General features: G+C 32.7%; 2 protein-coding genes across 2 annotated transcripts; both read right to left on the reverse strand.

Moving 5' to 3' along the window:
* Nucleotides 1–9,870: 9,870 nt before the first annotated feature.
* On the reverse strand, nt 9,871–10,917 carry LOC145307236 (E3 ubiquitin-protein ligase HUWE1-like). The gene is made up of 2 exons (XM_080149611.1): nt 10,496–10,917; nt 9,871–10,048 (listed from the first exon to the last, which is right to left on the reverse strand). Exons 1-2 carry the CDS (start codon nt 10,568–10,570, stop codon nt 9,944–9,946), a joined length of 180 nt encoding a protein of 59 aa, XP_080005737.1. The 5' UTR covers nt 10,571–10,917; the 3' UTR covers nt 9,871–9,943.
* Nucleotides 10,918–11,903: 986 nt separating this feature from the next.
* Nucleotides 11,904–14,428, reverse strand: LOC145307237 (E3 ubiquitin-protein ligase HUWE1-like). Its single transcript, XM_080149612.1, has 3 exons — nt 13,014–14,428; nt 12,320–12,456; nt 11,904–12,040 (listed from the first exon to the last, which is right to left on the reverse strand). The coding sequence occupies exons 1-2, from the start codon at nt 13,412–13,414 to the stop codon at nt 12,345–12,347; spliced, it is 513 nt and encodes a 170-aa protein (XP_080005738.1). The 5' UTR covers nt 13,415–14,428; the 3' UTR covers nt 11,904–12,040; nt 12,320–12,344.
* Nucleotides 14,429–14,897: the final 469 nt, after the last annotated feature.

The raw sequence follows: 14,897 nt of genomic DNA on the forward strand, positions 1-14,897 counted from the left end.
GATAAGCTGTCTATAATACGATGCAATAAAAAACTATTACCAACACAACCAATTCTTCTTTCTTGTAGTTTTTATATTAACACAAGTACAAAGTTGTATTATTTTAATATTGTTATTATGACAGCCATGTCTTAAATGGATATATGACTTGGATGTTACACCAGATTTTCATGTTCTCTTAACAATATGAACTGACAGCGGGCTAAATGATATCTATCCTCTTTGCCACATCCCCTTCTACTGGGTAAAAAAATTTACCACTTGATAAGGTGCTATACATGATTTTTCAGTATGGCTGAGAACCGGTTATAATCCATCAGGTATTTATTGTTGTCAGGGCCATACTGGAAATTATCTTATATGCTAAAGTTTTGTGGGATTATTTACATTTTCCTTTTTCCTTGGGCGGAAATGAGAAGTTTTTAGGGGTATTATTCTTGTCATAAATATTGGGTAAGGAGGTGGGGGGATATTCTTGTTATACCTTCCAGGGGAGGTGGGGCAGGAGTTTTTGGTATACCTACCACATCTTGGCATCTTGAAAAGAAGGAGGAGGGGGGATTTTTAGGCATACCCACCAGAGAATGGGGCGGGTTGTTAGTTAATTATATACCTTCCTGGAGGTGAGGGGGGGGGGGGGATTTTGGGTATACCAACCAGGTCACGTGAGGTCATATACGACAGACTCAGTTCATCCTAGCTTTCACAACATTAGACACATTTTCCCTGCCATGACTAATTTTCATATTCACAAAAAAATATCTTATGATGGCAAAAAGACATAATAGCAAAAGAATAAAATATATTGCTTTCAAAATAAAGCATAATGTAAAATTGTAGTTTTAGCTGTTATAGTAATTTTTTATATTATTTTTTTTGCAAATCTTGTAGCGGAAGTGATAGGACACCAAGATGCGCCCAAACAGTTTATACTGTTTGAATTTAGAAAGTGAAGTTTTTCAATAATTTGTGTCAGTCCGTCTGTCTGTTCGTAAGTTTCGGTTAGCTACTATTGTAATTTAGGCGTGTTAGAACTCTGTAATTGTCATCATAGTACAATTAAAATATTTGAATATTTTAACATTTTGTTATATGATATTTATCCAATTTTTTGAATAATGATTCCTTGTACATCAAAGTACAATGTTATTTCTATAATCAATTCCTAAAAATGTAAATATGTTTAAGCAATATACAATATATATATAGCAATAAGCATACGTATACATATTAATTTTCATTTGTCCTCCTGTTTAAAGACCTTCGCTTTTAGTTATGTTGTCATCCTTGGTCAAAACTTTATCCTGTCTTTAATTTTTAAACTCTTCAAAAATTAAAATATAATTTCAAATTTATCTGATTTTTGGAATAATGATTTTAATAAGGAGTATTCACTATAATACAAGCTATGCAGTTCTATAATAAAGTCTTAAAATGTCTGCATTAATTGTGTTTGCATTAAGTTTGAGACAGAGTTATTAGTGTATATAGACTTCTACATATTGTTGAATATCAGGGAAAAGGGAATGTGATTCTGACAAACAATTCTAAAGGAAAATTTTCCCACAACCCTCTTATCTTTTTTCTCCCTTCTTACCCACTCCCCTTCAGTTATGTTAAAAAAACAAGTTTTACTCCAACTTTACTCCAACTAAATATTAAACTTTGCAGCATTTTCAATTGGAAATAATTGGCTGAATAGCTGCCCCTGGTTAAATATAAAATGTGTTGTTGTACTATATATTTGTAAATTTTAATTTAACTTCGCTTTTATGGACAATTTCATTCTTGTATGTTTTTTTTTAACCAACGAAAAAGCTATAAGGGTTGCTCCTTCTGTACCTCTGCAATTGAAAAATAACTGATTAAGGCATGTTAGACTTGTCCTTCTCCTTTTAAACTTGGAATGGTGATATGTATGTATAGTAGATTACAATTTACAACGTGTAACAACAAGGAAGTTCCTTTAAACAGTTTTTAGCTTTTTAAAAAAAATTCGGTTTTTGAAAATTTGATTCCATGACTAATAACTATTATGAACAATTTAAGCTTCTTTATAAGGTATTTAAGGGATAAGACAATGGTCAATAAATTCATTTGCATCCCCAATGATAATAAACAAGATTACAAGATTCAGTTTGATTTAAAATTTGGAAACTACTAATTTTGAAATAACCAATTAAAATTCAGAAAAAGTAGTTAGCCAACGAATAAGATAACTTAGTTATTAAACTTTGGGTACCAGTGTAATTTACAGCCCAATGTACCCTCCCACCCTGGTATTGTTTAAAATCGGTAGGAAAATTCTAACGTGTCTAAATTGACATAATTAGCTATCTCTTACGTACAGACAGACCGACCATAATTACATAAAAACCCCGCTAAAAATAAACAACCTGAATTTTAATTCATTTTAAAATTAAGCATCAGGGGGTCGTGCTCGATAGGGACTTTGTTTGTAAGCACCTTTTAATTTATGTATAATTATTTAGAAAGATAAAAGAATGAGATATAATTTACTGATATCATTGCTGATATGGCATAATCATTTACAATCTATAGCTTCAGAATGTAAGTATTATAAATTTTATATTTAAAGCAATGGTTTTTTTGTAATAAGAGGTGAACGTTAATAATTTGGATAAAAGTAGATATTTAATGTTGGATTAAATGTAAATCAGGGGCGTCCAAGCTTTTTTTTTTTGGGGGGGGGGTAAAATTTTTAAGGGGTGGTTAATGTATATTTGAGGGGGGGGGAAATTGCGCGCGAAGCATGCCGCAAATTTTTTTACCCCCCCCCAAAAAAAAAATTTTTACCCCGGGGGTAAAATTGGCTTGGGGGCGGGGGATAATTACCCCCCCTGAAATCTGTTGGCAGGGGTAAATTTTGTTTATCCCCCCCCCCAAATTTATCCCCGGGGTAAAATTTTTTGGGGGGGGTAATTTAAATTTTATTAAATATTTAGTATTAGAAATGCGCGCGAAGCGCACACAAATTTTATTTTGTTAGAGATTTTTTATTTTGGGGGGGGTAAATACCCCCTCCTAAATGGTTAGGGGTGCCTACGGCACCCCCAGGGTAGGGGTAAATTTTAAATGTGGGGGGGGGAGGGGTAAAATGAAAAAAATCGTTTGGGGGGGGGGGTAATCCCCACTATACCCTCCCCCCCTTGGACCCCTCCCCCCTATGATGTAAATAATCACAATTATTTATGGACGGACGATGTTGCATAGTCATAAATGAAGACGCTTTTGCCACTCTTAAAAATAGGTGGGCTAATATTTCTTTTTACCACCACTTACAATATATCTATCCATATATGTATGTACATCAGAATACTTTAAGTATGTGCGATACGTGTAAAGTGGTCGGCAGCCGCAGTCACCATCCGCCGCGCCGAGATGTACTGAATATTAGATTCCGAAAGTGTACTTAGCATCCGCGTCCTATCTCAATATTTGTTACTAGCTAATAAAAGCTTCAAACTTAAAAAAAAAAAAAATTGAAAAATTATAATTTTGAATGTATATAATGTATAAATCGTTTATACATTATGTAGCTTTTCCTTTTGACCGGAGTAGCTGAAAATAGCGTTTGCAATAATTGGGTTATTTGCTGTACACATTTGGAAATAATTGAAGAAATAGGCAATCCATTTTCAGCACATCCGCGCCGACCCGTGGTTATGTGTTTACTAGAGTTGGCTCGATATAACTATCTCCCAATTGGCTAGTTTTCTATATGCATATCTATTTCTCAATAAATCTATTTTCCTCACCCGGCATTACTATCTAAAAGAAAGTAAATGTGTAATAATTTAAATGATTTTAAAAAAGATTTTTTAAATCATATTTTTTTACATTACCATCGCCAAAGGGTTAATATGATTACAATTTTAGTTTAATATTTGAACACACAAAGTGTCGCCACTATCGAATTCTTTTAAAACAGAGTTTTCTTAAATTTATTATATTATAAATTTAAATTTTCTTTTTTATGATTAGAAATAAAATACTACAGTATAATGTAAATAGCAACATGAAATGAAAAAAATGAATTTATTTTTAATAAAGTAAAATAATGGGTCTTATCGTTCTGGGCAATGAGAGTTAATTATGGATTATTGGAGCACTATGAGATTTCAAACATATATTCCTTGGAAAATTTGAGCTCGATTATAGACATTTATTTCATATATAGATCTGACATGGATCTTGAAGCAATTAAGCAGGCCGTTTTGTACATGTTAAAAATTGGAAGATTTCATTAAATAAAAGTTATTGCAAATATACTTAGTAAATAATTCTCTTTCAGCCTGTCTGTCCGTCAAACTTTCTAAATTGTTCCTAACCATATCCCCCTCCACAACAAGCGCCTCCTTTCCCCCAACACATACAAAACCAGCAATTGGTGGGTATCTTTAGTCTACAACCCAAAATTTGGTTGAGAGTAGAGAAATTCTAAATTGTGTTGTAAGTAAAATAATCGGTTTATAGTAATAACAATAATAAAAGGGAAATCTTATTATTCGCTCTTTTTTTAAGTGCAACTACAAATCCTAGCGATTTTAAAAGACTAAAAATGATAAAAAGATTTTAGAATAAAATAAGCATAATATTTGAATTGTAAACCTAGATATTTAATTACATCCAAGAAAAGCCACAAGGCAAATAAATTAAAGAGTAACTGCGCTGTTGATCAACAATTGTTTGGCTGGAAATTCATAGTTCATAATTCATAATTCATAGAAAATTATAGGACAATTCTAACATGCTTAAATTAATCAATTTATCACATCGTATTATAGACAGCTTTCCATGGTTATTTAGAATGAAAAAATATACAAATAAAACCAGTTTTGTGGGCCCTGAGGTGCCTATGGCCCGTGCTAAAAAAATTTAGCATTAATTTTATGATTTTGATTTTAATAATTGTGGAATTTAAATTGTAATACGAAGCTAAACGTTATTTTTCAGTATTGCATAGGGCTGGTTATAATCCAGCGGATATAAACCAGTTTAGAAGCCATACTGGAATAGGTATTTATCGCATTGTATTATAGACAGCTTTCCGCGGTTATTTAGAATGAAAAAATATACAAATAAAACCAGTTTTGTGGGCCCTGAGGTGCCTAAGGCCCGTGCTAAAAAAATTGACATTAATTTTATGATTTTTATTTTAATAATCGTGGAAATTTGACTGTAATACAAAGCTAAACATGATTTTTCAGTATTGCTTAGAGCCAGTTCTAATCCATTGGATATAAATCGGTTTAAAGCAATACTGGAATAGTTATTTATTGCATTGTATTATATACAGCTGTTTCGGATATTAAAATGGAAAATTATAAGATTAAAACCAGTTTTGTGGGCCCTGAAGGGATAAAGGCCTGTGCTTAAAAAATGACATTATTTTTTATGATTTATATTTTAGTAATCGTGGGAAAATGTCTGTAATACAATGCTATACATGACTTTTTCAGTATGGCTTGGAACCTGTTCTTATCCAGCGGATATAAATTGGTGTGGAAGCCATACTGGAATAGTTATTTCTTTCATCATATTATAAACGGCTTTCCCTGTATATAGAATGTACGGGCTAATAAAACTGGTTTTAATCTTATGATAGTACATTTCTATATTCGTAGAAAACTGGATATAATACGATGCTAGACATATTTTTTTTTGTATGGATGAGAACCGGTTCCTATCCACCAGATTCGAATGAATACAAGAATAGTTATTTATCACATTGTATTATAGGCAGCTGTCCACGGATATTAATGAAAAATTATAATATTAAAACCAGTTTTGTGGGCCCCAAATGGCCGAATGCCTGTGCTAAAAAAAATTGACATTATTCTTTATGATTTTTATTTTAGTAATTGTGGGAAAATGCCGGATTCTTGCAAATTCTGGATTCCGGAGATGCCAAAGGCACAGGCTAAAAAAACTGGTTTTAATCTTATGATTGTACATTTCTATATTCATAGAAAACTGGATATAATACAATGCTAGACATATTTTTTTCGTATGGATGAGAACCAGTTCCTATCCACCTGATTTGAATGAATACAAGAATAGTTATTTATCGCATTGTATTATAGACAGCTGTCCAAGGATGTTAAAATGGAAAATTATAAGATTAAAACCAGTTTTGTGAGCCCCAAATGGCCGAAGGCCTGTGCTAAAAAAACTGACATTATTCTTTAGGATTTTTATTTTAGTAATCGTGGGAAAATGTCTGTAATACAATTAGGGATGGCAATCCATCAAATTTTTGGACAGGATTCGGATTCGGAATCTTACAAGAATCCATTAAAAAAAATGGTGGATTCTCTCGGATTCCGGATTCTTATTTTTGGCGGATTCTGATTTCGGATTCTAGCCATATATTTAAAGGCTTTTTTTTAAATTTAAAAAAATTAAGATCTACATATGTTCTAAAAATTAATGTTCTCTATTATTCACTTCCAAGAATCGAACCAGATTTTAAAAGATACTCAAAAAGCTAATTTTAGCCTACCAATTAATCAGAATTCGCTATTAAAAAACGGATTCCAGATTCGGATTTGGATTCTCAAATTGACCAAAAATTGGGTGGATTCCGGATCCCAGATTCAGATACGGATTGCCAACCCTAAATACAATGCTGTACATGACTTTTTCAGTATGGCTTAGAACAGGTTCTTATCAAGCGAATATAAATTGGTTTTTGTGTAGATTCCTTAGACAAATGAAAATCTCCATTCTTTTACACAAGAAATACCACGCTTTAACTGCTGAAAGACTGCCACAAGTAGACCCAATACACCAAATTTAAAGCCTTCAGCATCAATAACAAAAAAGTTCTAGGCATTTCAAAATAGCATTTTATGTACAATGAATATTTTGAAAGATTTCCAATGCTTATAAAAGAAAAAACAATATTGAATTACGTCGCCTAGACACAAATTTATGACTTTATCTTTGTCAGAAACTTAGATTGCCTGTAACTGATTACATTTTTACAATAAAAACACCACATCTCATAGTCAAAATCCATGAAAAAAATTTGATTTAAATTGCATTTTTAAACGAAAATCAAACGGAAACAAAGGGGGAAACCAAGGCAAGCTCAGCTGTGATTGGTTGCTTAGCTGATTCAGCCTTCTGATTGGCTACAGTACACTTGGTACAGGATCAGTAATATTTGACATAAAATCACTTCACATAAATTCATTTCACATAAAACATTTGACATAAAGTATCATTTGACATAAACTCATTTCACATAAAGGTACATTTGACATAAAAACGTTTCACATAAACTCATTTGGCATAAAGGTACATTTGGCATAAAGATACATTTCATATAAAGGTATACTTGACATAAAGGTACATTTGACATAAAGGTACATTTCACATAAAGGTACACTTGACATAAAGGTACATTTCACATAAAGGTACCCCGAGCATGGCAACCGGTGAACAGAATCTCAGTTCTGCACCACAAGCCTGGCACGACTGAAGTTCCCATGTCTAAACAGTCATATTTATATGAAAATATTTTTAGAAGATTTTTGAATTTTTTTTGAAGATTTTCTTTTAATAATAAATAAAAATTTCTAAAATCTTTAAAAAAAATGGAAAATCTTCAAAAAAAAATTCAAAAATCTTCTAAAAATATTTTCATATAAATATGACTGTATAGACATGGGAACTTCAGTCGTGCGAGGCTTGTGGTGCAGAACTGAGATTCTGTTCACCGGTTGCCATGCTCGGGAAAAAAATGATAACCTCGGGTACACTTTGAAATGTATCTTTATGTGAAACGTTTTATGCCAAGTGTACCTTTATGCCAAGTGTACCTTTATGTCAAACGTACCTTTATGTCAAATGTACCTTTATATCATATGTACCTATATGTCAAATGTACCTTTATGTGAAACGTTTTTATGTAAAGTGTACCTTTATGGCAAATGTACCTTTATGGCAAATGTTTTTATGTCAAATGTACCTTTATGTGAAGTGATTTTATGTCAAATGTTTTATGTGAAATGAATTTATGTTAAATGATATTATGTCAAATATTACTGATCCCTTGGTACAATGCAAGTTAAACTTAATTTTTTTTTAAGATTTTGACTATAAAAATAGGTATTTTTATTGTAAAAATATAATTAGTTACTGGTTGCCTAAATTAATGACAAAAATAAGCTTATAATTTTGTTTCTAGGCCACATAGTTTAATTTCAAAATTACTAACATTAGCACTGCAATTCTTTCAAAATTTTCATTGTACATAAAATGCCTAGAACTTTTTTGTTGTAGAAGCTGAAGGCTTCAAATTTGGGGTATTGGGTCTACTTGTGGTAGTCTTTCAGCAGTTAAAGCGTGGTATTTCTTGCAGGCTTCCTTTAAACCCCTATAATTATGTATTCTTTGTCCATAAGTTTTACGTTTAAATTTTTAATCAAATATTTTTTTCCTTTCACAAAATTAATGTTAATTTTTCATGCAAAAAAAAATACTTAAAATAAAGATAGGAGTCTGATTTTTTTGTATAGATTCCTTAGACAAATGAGAATCGCTGTTCTGTTATGCTTCATGATCGATTTTTATGTTTAAATCCCTTTAATTATGCAATCTTTGTCTGTAGGTACTACGTTTAAAAAATAAGAAATATTGATTGTCTTTGAGTGTCGTTAACTCGTTAGCCTTTCAACGTAGATCGATGAAATATTAAACATAGCTAGTTAAAGTAGTTGGTAGTCTCTGTATAAAATTTCATTAATATCACATGAATACAAAAAAAGTTATTACAATCGTAAAAAACGACACTAAAAACGTAAACCCCAAATGAAAATAAAGAACATTTTTAAAATAAATTATTTAAGACTGTTCACGTTATCGTCGGCTAAGGGGTCAATACGAGCCTAATTATTAACACCATTTTTAAGATTTTTCATGAAAGCGAAAGTGTTCCCCATTTTCAGGCCATAAAGCCCAGGATTGAAATAATACCAGAAAAAAACCTAGTTTTTACCGTAAACGTGGTAAAAACACTTTTTGTGGTACTTTCTCACGGTTTTTACCACCTTTTTTTACCACAATTTTCGGTCAAATTTTACCAGATTTCCGGTAAAATATTACCATTTTAGGACGCAAATTTATACCAGATTTTGACCAATTTTACCACTTTTTTGGTAAAATCTTACCGCAAATTTCTGTAAGATTTTACCGAAAAAGTGGTAAAACTGGTCAACACCTGGTAATATTTTCGTCCTAAATTGGTAAAATTTACCGGAAATCTGGTAAAATTTGACTGAAAATTGCGGTAAAATCGGGTGGTAAAAATCGTGAGAAAGTGGTAAAAAACGACCGACCCTAATTATAGAGAAGCTTCGCTTTTAAAAATAGAAAAAATTATAAAATTTTTTGTTGTATTTTTATATTTATTTAACTTGAACATAAAATAATAATTCTAATAATCAGCAGCCGTTCTCAACAACTCTAGGGACTTTTATTGAATTTTGAATGGTTGATTAATCAAGTTAAGTGTCTAAAGCTTTCAACAACTAATTATACTCCACAGAAGGGGTAATTTTGTGTATCATCATTGCTGATGTACATCAATTTATCCGCCATTGTCTTGTCCCTTTAGATCCCTGTCCCAAACAAGTACTAATATTAGATAAATTTAGACCTAAACCCCAGGCAGGGAGGGTAAAATGGTGTAAATATCATAATGGTATCCAAAGTTTCAGAAACAAGTTTACTTATTCGTCAACTCAAAAACTTTGAGTACCTAATTTTTATTAGGTAAATCTTGATTTAATTTCAATACTTCGTCTTTTGTCCTATCCCATAAGAACCATGATTCCCGTTGTGTCTACAGAAACGTAAATTATTTTAGTACAATCTTTTTTTAAACTTAAACAATATTTTACTTCGTCTTAAATCATTTAATAACCCATTCCTGAATAGCCTTCTTTAAGAAGTTGAGCATAGATTTTAGCAAGGCAGCCCGCTGGGGTAGGCAGGTCAAACCAGGCTTGGGTACATCCTAAATAGAGATAGGTTGTTAGAAGATTTTAGCAAGGCAGCCCGCGTGGGTAGGCAGGTCAAACCAGGCTTGGGTACGTCCTAAATAATCAGATAGATTGATATTAATAATATGTTTTGTTATATTTAACTATTTTCAATAGTATAGGGCTACGTTATAGGATTTTATTTTTATTTAAGCAAAGTTTGTGTTATACAATATAAGATTAAAATCAATATTTCTTCATATATCCTATCTCTTTTTTACATTTTCGCATATCTTTATAATATTTTATCATTTCTTATTCAACTTCTATAAATGCCAGGAAAGGAAGTTACACTGGACTGTAAGTTTTACTGGTCTTGAAGGTTTAATCAACGCATCTCTCATTCGTTGGCTTGCAACTTAAAAAACTTATCGTCCATTGTCTTATCCCTTAAGATCCCTGTATAAATAAACAATGCATACCTGTTGAATAAGATGAGAAGCTAGCCTAGAGCTAGAACCTGAGCCACTAGGACCAGCAATTTGATCAACATCCATGCTTTCATCTCCTATAAAGATAGGAAGATAATCATTGAAAAAGAAAGGAGGTTGCAATGTTATTAATCAAAATTGAAAGATTGCAATTTAGGTATGTAAAGCATTTTCAGTCTATAAGCAATAATTTAAAAATGATCTCTTCTGGAAAAAAGGGAAAAATTGGAGGGAACTAAAGATTATTTTTAATAATAGTGGCTTCGCTATAAAAGGCCTATAGGGGCCTTGGGTCATTAGAGGTACCATACCACAAAATAGTTACACTGGACCTTTAAAAAGCTTCAATGTAAAAGAGAACTATGCCGTATGAGAGATCCTTCACCACCCATACTAACATCCTGTTACTTTAATACAAGGGTCAACATTTAGAATCAACATTAATCTATCAACAAGCCTGTAAGTATAAATCCTTTACCTGTGCTTGAAGCAGCTGAGGCGGCAGCCGCATCCTGAGCCGCCACCAGCTCCTCCTGAGCGGCTATGGCCGCTACGTCATGAATAGTTTCTGCCTCCTCAATAACTTTGGTTAGTCGTTCCTCTTTAGTTCCAACCTACAAGATTGTTGTTTATGTTAAAACCATCTATTTCAAAATTGAAAATATAAGGGCACAACTATTATGCCGCTTAGGGGTATTGTACCAAACATATAAATCTTTAAATTTTTGATGACATGAAGCATACCCATGAAAAGTCTAAATTAATTGTTTTATTCCTGATCATACCATCCCCCCACTAAGATTTTTTCTCAATTACTGAAAAGTCTTATGCTGAAAACCAGTTCTAATCCTCCAGATATTACGGTTTCGAAGCCATACTGGAATAAGTTATACCTGGATCTGGAAGGGTTGATGCTTCCTACAGTGGTCCACCTCTAACTCCAGCCTGTTGATGAAGGTTGTTAGTCCCGCGTGGGTCTGAAAAACTTGCCATGTCCAGGTTTGTGATTAGATCTATCACTCTTACAGCCCTAAATAATATTTTTTATTCCATCGTATTATAGATAGCTTTCTGTGGATATTCAAATAAAAATCATATAATTAAAGGCAGTTTTGTTAGCCCTGAGAGGCTTAAGGCTTAGGCTACCAAAACTGGTACTTGTATTATGATTTTTATTTGGAAAATGGTCAGTATACATGTTTTATCATTATGGCTGAGAACCGTTTCTAATCGATTTTAATTTGTTTCGAAGCCACGCTGGAAAAAGAATGAAAAACAAATTTTTTGCCGTATGAGAGATCCTTCACCACCCATACTAACATCCTGTTACTTTAATACAAGGGTCAACATTTAGAATCAACATTAATCTATCAACAAGCCTGTAAGTATAAATCCTTTACCTGTGCTTGAAGCAGCTGAGGCGGCAGCCGCATCCTGAGCCGCCACCAGCTCCTCCTGAGCGGCTATGGCCGCTACGTCATGAATAGTTTCTGCCTCCTCAATAACTTTGGTTAGTCGTTCCTCTTTAGTTCCAACCTACAAGATTGTTGTTTATGTTAAAACCATCTATTTCAAAATTGAAAATATAAGGGCACAACTATTATGCCGCTTAGGGGTATTGTACCAAACATATAAATCTTTAAATTTTTGATGACATGAAGCATACCCATGAAAAGTCTAAATTAATTGTTTTATTCCTGATCATACCATCCCCCCACTAAGATTTTTTCTCAATTACTGAAAAGTCTTATGCTGAAAACCAGTTCTAATCCTCCAGATATTACGGTTTCGAAGCCATACTGGAATAAGTTATACCTGGATCTGGAAGGGTTGATGCTTCCTACAGTGGTCCACCTCTAACTCCAGCCTGTTGATGAAGGTTGTTAGTCCCGCGTGGGTCTGAAAAACTTGCCATGTCCAGGTTTGTGATTAGATCTATCACTCTTACAGCCCTAAATAATATTTTTTATTCCATCGTATTATAGATAGCTTTCTGTGGATATTCAAATAAAAATCATATAATTAAAGGCAGTTTTGTTAGCCCTGAGAGGCTTAAGGCTTAGGCTACCAAAACTGGTACTTGTATTATGATTTTTATTTGGAAAATGGTCAGTATACATGTTTTATCATTATGGCTGAGAACCGTTTCTAATCGATTTTAATTTGTTTCGAAGCCACGCTGGAAAAAGAATGAAAAACAAATTTTTCTAAACTTTTGAATATATTTCTTATTATAAAGAATCTACTTTATTATAATACGCTTTGTTTGTCCGCTTTATACGTCTGTGATGCAATCTTTAACATGCGATCCTTTTCAAGACAGACGGCGAGAAACCAGTATATAATTTACTACGTCCGTCGGTCATGCTTTAAAAGACAAAGAAACTTATTTTTATAAATTGTGCGTATTTTTCTTTATTTCTATGATATACATTATGGATGATGTCAACCTTGTTTTTTTACCTAGCTTTCAGTGTAATACTTGTATATCAAAACATGAAAAACATACCTAGTAACAAAAGTAATGTGTTCCAATTCACTGCTGGGCCACTGTATGACCTTAAGGAGTGACTCCAACATGCCGCAGGACACCAGCGCCTCGCCGCCACTCTCATACGACTCCAGGTGGTACAGGAACGAGAAGAGGGCGGTGGCCAGCGGCTGCGGGAACACAGCAACTGCGCTAGCCGGTGCAACAACAGGAGCGCTAGACCCTGACTGGCCGTTATTCCCGCTGCTGGTTAAACTTATAATACAATTGCGCACCATCACCGGCAGAAATCCGTTGAAATTGGCCGCGCCCGTCGCGTCAATGATTGTGTTCAGCTTGGGATTGCGGTCCAGGTGGATGATGGAGGTGAGGGCCTTCAGCACGGCGGCCTTGATTTCCATGAGGTGGTCCCCCTTCATCTCCAGCACATCAACAAGCTCTTCTAACAGCCCGGAATACAGCAGACCCTGAATATTTTGGTTAGGTTAAAAAGTTATCATTCCTAAGTAAAGAACAGAATAAAAATATGGAAATAAATATTATATATTTAAAGTAATAAAGAAAGATGGATAAATAAAGATCGGTCTTATATGTATTTGATTTGTTTGGTTTTATTTTCTTCCATTCTAGTTTGTAAAGAGAGTTTAAAAATGCATATTTTAAAAATTAACAATGCTGAGCTTACAAACCGCTGGATCGATCTGTATGGTTCTCCTATTCAATTAGCTTCTCATAAGATCAGGGAATGTTTATAACTATATATATATATATTCTCACTCCTAGGAAAAGTAACCCTAATATTGTTTTTTTTTTAATTCTTATTAAAACTAAACAGTAAAGAAAGGGCACCCCAGTACATTTTACGAATGCTCTATGCAAGGTGAAATTCCGAGATCTTAAGCTTCAGACAAAAAAAAAGCCTTCCTACTTTATAAAATAAGACATGTGAAAAGCCATTAAAGGGAGTGTGAACGTAAAAATTTCTCATCTGATTATCAAATCTTAACATTTACTAAGCACATTTCACTACACTGATCAACCAAAAACGTCCTATTAACAAAAATATCCAGGAATAATGCCTTGATTTTATGGTATTTTGAGAGGGAAAAAGGAAAAAACAGGGAAAATCTGAACGTTTTTGATTCTTATAATGTTTGTAGGGATATTTAACTTGTCATATATAGTTGAAACAATTTACTTACTGTTAAGGATTTATTTTATGCTATAAAATTGCCAATTAGTTTTTTTATAACGTAGTAGTTAGGTAATAAAGACATATTTTAAATTCGTATTATTGACAAAAAAAATACCTCACTGTCTACAAAGGGTTGAATCTCATAGGTTATTTAAAATAATAATATCCTTTTTTATTGTGTTGGACAATAAATAACCCACTTTGGAGAATTAGTTTACACTTTTATCAGACTGTTTATAAAAAAATATTGCGTCATTATTATTTACAAATTTGTAATTAAAGGTGGGCAAGAGATGGGCCATCTAAAGTTAATTGGATAATAATAAAAAAACCTGTTTCTGGCTTTGTTATTGTATTTGGTTTTCAATAAAAAATATTGCTTATTTTATCAATTTCTAAGTAACTATACATTGGTTTAAAGCAAGGATTATGTTAAAAGTCAGCTTAACTGTTAGGAAAAATCTAGAACTATATGAAAAAGTTTAATTTTAGCTATAATGGGAGAAAAAATCAATTTAATGGACATTTTATATAATACGGAAAATTTCTTCCTTTCCCTGTACCTTATAAAAATCGTCGGAAAAAGCCGTTTTTTAAGCAAACAAAAGCGCGTTTTGCTCTATCTGTGAGATATTATGAATGAGATAATGTTAAGATTTGATATTAAGATGAGAAAAATTTACGTTCACAGTCCCTTTAAAGACACA

This window comes from Acartia tonsa, chromosome 15 (assembly GCF_053477335.1).
Source record: "Acartia tonsa isolate MP-2025a chromosome 15, ASM5347733v1, whole genome shotgun sequence".
Lineage (NCBI taxonomy): Eukaryota > Metazoa > Arthropoda > Copepoda > Calanoida > Acartiidae > Acartia > Acartia tonsa.